The 4832-nt window shown below is 42.6% G+C and overlaps 1 protein-coding gene across 2 annotated transcripts in view; it reads left to right on the top strand.

Annotated features, from left to right (window-relative positions):
• Nucleotides 1–1860, top strand: part of MCCC1 (methylcrotonoyl-CoA carboxylase 1 (alpha)) — an 81805-nt gene extending 79945 nt beyond the window's left edge. For both annotated transcript variants that reach the window (XM_011945785.1, XM_011945786.1), the window contains 2 exons: nucleotides 154–225; nucleotides 1500–1860. In XM_011945785.1, the coding sequence (XP_011801175.1) occupies nucleotides 154–225; nucleotides 1500–1628 (201 nt within the window). In that variant the 3' untranslated portion in view covers nucleotides 1629–1860. The remainder of the gene's footprint in view (nucleotides 1–153; nucleotides 226–1499) is intronic.
• Nucleotides 1861–4832: the final 2972 nt, after the last annotated feature.

Genomic DNA, 4832 nt, shown 5'->3' with positions numbered 1-4832 from the left:
GTTTTTTTTTTTTTTCTTTTAATTAATGTATTATTGTGTATATTCGTGGTTTACAACATGTTGTGAGTACATATAGACAGTAAAATGGAAGCCGATTAACATATCTAGGACCTCTGTGTTTTCAAATATTAACCTGTCACACTGAATCTCAAGGTGTTTGTCAAAGCTGGAGACAAAGTGAAAGCGGGAGATTCCCTCATGGTTATGATCGCCATGAAGATGGAGGTAAGGAAATTATGAGTTCAGTTGCTAAGAGGACTTTGGGAGCAATCGGACCTAATTGTTCTTTTGCCTTATTTTGTAAGTTAATACCACCTTAAATATGAAGAGCAATGAATTGACAAAGCATTAATTGTAGGAAACAAAACCAAACTATCCTTCTTGTAAAAAGATTTTTATTTTAATTTTGTGAAATTGTACCTGTCATTTCTGATTCTGAAATTAATGAAATTATCAGTAGCTTGGAATCAGGTAGTAACCCAACGGAATGTTAACTGTTGGTGTTTTCTAAGGCCGAATCAAGGATACCAGGCATCAGTTTCCAAGTGAAAACCTGAATCAAATTAAATTAGCTGTTTAGGTTTTTAGCTGGTTCAAATGGTAGGTCAGTGATTCTTAGCCCTGGCTGAATGTTGCAGACAGTCCTTAACTTACAGTGGTTCAATTAAGGATTTTTCAGCTTGACAATAGTGTAAAACCATACACGTTGAATATACTCGTCAACTTACATTGAATTTATCTGGACCTGACCCCATCGTAAGTCAAGGAGCGTGTGTACAGTCACCTGGGGAGATTTTAAAAACTGCTTCCCCAGACCCATTGAATTGCGATCTCCAGGATAAAGCCCTAGGATCAATACTTTTGAAAGGCCAGGCACAGTGGCTCAAGCCTGTAATCCCAGCACTTTGGGAGGCCGAGGCAGGTGGATCATTTGAGGTCAGGAGTTCACAACCAGCTTGGCCAACATGGTGAGACCCCATCTCTATTAAAAATACAAAAATTAGCTGGGCATGGTGGTGCACGCCTGTAATCCCAGCTACTCGGGAGGCTGAGGCAGGAGGATTGCTTGAACCTGGGAGGCAGAGGTTGCAGTGAGCTGAGATCTTGCACTCCATCCTGGGTGACAGAGCAAGACTCTGTCTCAGTTTAAAAAAACAAACAACAACAACAACAACAAAAACTGTTAAAAGCTTCCTAGGTGCAATTCTAACATGAAGCTCAAGTTGAGAACTGAGAGCTACACCAGAGCTTCCCAGTCATATCGTTGAATGGTCACTGCTGTGTCCTAGTGTTAATTCCTCTCAACTTGTTGCCGTTCTCCCTGTGTGCTGTGATGTTAAAAATAAAAACAACAACAACAAAGTGTTGGAAAGCACTGAGAGATGACAAAACATCAAAGTTGGCTACAGTTTTCATTTTTGGTCTCCCTTTCTTGACTTGGTGTATACTGTCCTCATTAGTATTGCAGCTGTCTTTTGTCCCATCTTGTGTCTCTGCAGCATACCATAAAGGCTCCAAAGGATGGCACAATAAAGGAAGTGTTCTACAGGGAAGGTGCTCAGGCCGACAGACACACTCCTTTAGTGGAGTTTGAGGAGGAAGAGGCAGACAAAAGGGAATCAGAATAAACTCCAGCAAGGAAATGGCCAATTAAGTAGTGTCTTCTGTCTCCACCAAAAAGAGAAAGTGCCTCCTGCTTTTCTTGGGGTCTCATAAAAAGCAGTTTTACTAAATGACTGTATGCTTGTGCTGAATGCCTTTCATATTTGAGAATCATGCATTTGGATCACAAATATAATAAATTATCTCAAAATATTTCACACGAATAAAGTTGAATTATTCTTTTTTGTTGGAAACCAATGTTTATTTCTGCCTCAAATTTTATACACTGTAGTCTCTTTTAGGAAGGGAGGAAGAGAAAAGGACATTTAATTAAATGAATTACTTTCCAGTTGCTGTTATGAAGAAAATGGGCAGTAACATGTTTCAGAGATACCCTGGAGTTCAACAACTAAGGTTTTGTCTGGCCAAAAAGTAACTTACTAGGTGGTTTAAAAGACATGGATATTAGCCAGGCACAGTGGCTTACATCTGTCATCCCAGCACTTAGGGAGGCTGAGGCGGGTGGGTCACTTGAGTTCAGGAGTTCAAGACCAGCCTGGCCAATATAGTGAAACCTCGTCTCTACAAAAAATAATCCGGGTATGGTGGTGTACACCTGTAGCCCCAGCTATTTGGGAGGCTGAGGCGGGAGAATCGCTTGAACCTGGGAGGCAGAGGTTGAGGTAAGTCAAGACCGCACCACTGCACTTCAACCTGGGTGACAAAGTGAGACTCCATCTCAAAACAAATACATAAATATAAATAAGGAAAGACATGGATATTGTTTCTAGTGTTTGTGATTAGAAAGTTTCTATCTAGATTGCCTCTGCCTTTATTGTACTTTCTAAGCTTATAAAAATATATGTATTTTATATCTATTACATGCTAAAATATATTAATATAAATGGTAAATTTGAAAAGCATAATTTTACAGAAAAAGATAAGAATTAAAAGCCTGAGCCTGCTGAATACTTTTTTTTAGAAATACTTTTTTCATTATGAAGAAAAACCATTCAGTTTACTTTTGTCTAGATTCTATGTTACTGTTACTAACAGATGTGCAGCCCTTTGCATTTTTATATATTCATTGAAGTGTTAAATATTTGTTGAATTGAGTTCTTGTTGAATACATAAGACTATGCTAAGTGTTGTGGAAAATACAGAGAAATAGAAAAGATGGTCTCTGTACTTTAAGATGCCTATAATTGGGAAAGTAAAACATAATCATGTCTGCTATGATGAGAATGTGTGCCCTATATTTCACGTGTTAAAAACTTAATCCCCAAGTTCATGCGTTGATTAGAGGTAGGACCTTCGGGAAGTAATTAGGATTGGAGGATTGGATATGGTCATCAGGGTGGGGCCCCCATGATGGGACTGGTGGCTTTAAAAGAGAGAGACCTGAGCTGGCTCACTCTTGCCCTCTTGCCATGTGATGCCCTACACCATGTTATGACACAGGAAAAAGTCCCTCAGCAGACACTGGCCCCTTGATCTTGAACTTCCCAGACTTCATAACTGTAAGAAATAAATTTCTTCATAAATTATCCAGTCTGTGATATTCTGTTATAGCAATGCAGAACAGACCATGACAATGTCAGAAGTTACAGTTTTAGCAAAGGAGCCTTTTCCCCTTTCCAAACAAAATTTTCTCTGTTTAAAAGACAGAAAAGCGGCCGGGCACAGTGACTCATGCTTGTAATCCCAGCACTTTGGGAGGCCGAGGTGGACAGATCACGAGGTCAAGAGATCGAAACCATCCTGGCCAATATGGTGAAACCCGTCTCTACTGAAAAGACAAAGATTAGCTGGGCATGATGGTGCGCGCCTGTAGTCCTAGCTACTCGGGAAGCTGAGGCAGGAGAATTGCTTGAACCAGGGAGTTGGAGGTTGCAGTGAGCTGAAATCGTGCCACTGCACTCCAGCCTGGTAACAGAGTGAGACTGTCTCCAAAAAAAAGAGGGAAAAGCAAAGATGATGTGATGGAAATTTCACATTGCTATTTGCCCCCTTTTGGAGAATGCTGTTTGTATCCTTCAGTGGAACATGGTTGAGTTCACTGTTGCATTGTTAAGTGACTGTGTTGGAGATATGTGTATTGTAGGAATTCGAAGCCAGCCAGCCCAATTACCCACATATTGGTAGAATTCTTTCTTTAGGATCTTTGCCAGTTCTGGTGCTGTGTGAGCAGAGTTGTTTTGCACGTGAATGCATCTGTTTATGCTACAGACACTTACAGAGCATTTGCTGTATACTAGGGCCTCTGGAAACAAAGATGGTAATAAATGATCTCTGCCCTTGCCCTATCTAATGGGAAACAGGATCCAGCTGCATAGAAAAATGTAATATAGGCCAGGCGTGGTGGCTCACATCTGTAATCCCAGCACTTTGGGAGACTGAGGCAGGTGGATCACCTGAGGTCAGGAGTTCGAGACCAGCCTGGCCGACATGCTGAAACCCCATCCTTACTAAAATTACTAAAATTAGTCGGGCATGGTGGCACATACCTGTGGTCCCAGCTACGCAGAAGGCTGAGGCAGGAGAATTGCTTGAACCCTGGAGGCAGAGATGGCAGCGAGCCAAGATCGTGCCACTGCACTCCAGCCTGGGCAATGGAGTGAGGCTCCATCTCAAAAAAAAAATAATATAATCGACAATAAGTGGTATAATATACCTGTCTACTAGGTGCCATGTGCGGTCAGGTGAGTGAGGTACTAAATTCTGCTTTGTGTCAGGAGGCTGAGGGAGAGGCAGTGATGTTTGAACTGGGCTTTGGAGGATAGCCATTTGCCAGATGGAGAAAGGTGGTGCGTCCAGGCTGTTGCAGGCAGAGGGACTGGCAAGGTCTAGAACAGTAAGGCAGGAAGGCATGCAACGTGTTGAGGGCACAGAGTGGATGGCTCAGGCCACTAGGCAGAGAAGGGCAAGCAAGGGATGCAGCTGTCTAGCAGTAAAAGGCCTTCTCTTGTCCCAGAGGGACTTCATTCTGGAGGCAGTGAGGAGCTGCTGGAGATTTTCAACCAACTTAAGTTTTTCAAGTTGTATAATGTCCACAGTCTGGAGTACAGGCTGGAAGGTGGAGAGAGGCTGGAGACAGTCCCAGACACCAGGTATGTGGGCCAGGCTGGCTGCAGCGGCTCAAGCCTGTAATCCCAGCACTTTGGGAGGCAGAGTCTGGAGGATCACTTGACACCAGGAGTTGGAGACCAACCCCACACTGCCTGCCCCAT

The sequence above is a fragment of the Colobus angolensis genome, unplaced genomic scaffold (genome assembly GCF_000951035.1).
Source record: "Colobus angolensis palliatus isolate OR3802 unplaced genomic scaffold, Cang.pa_1.0 Scaffold245, whole genome shotgun sequence".
Taxonomy (NCBI): domain Eukaryota; kingdom Metazoa; phylum Chordata; class Mammalia; order Primates; family Cercopithecidae; genus Colobus; species Colobus angolensis.
This window is presented reverse-complemented; position numbering and strand designations above follow the sequence as displayed.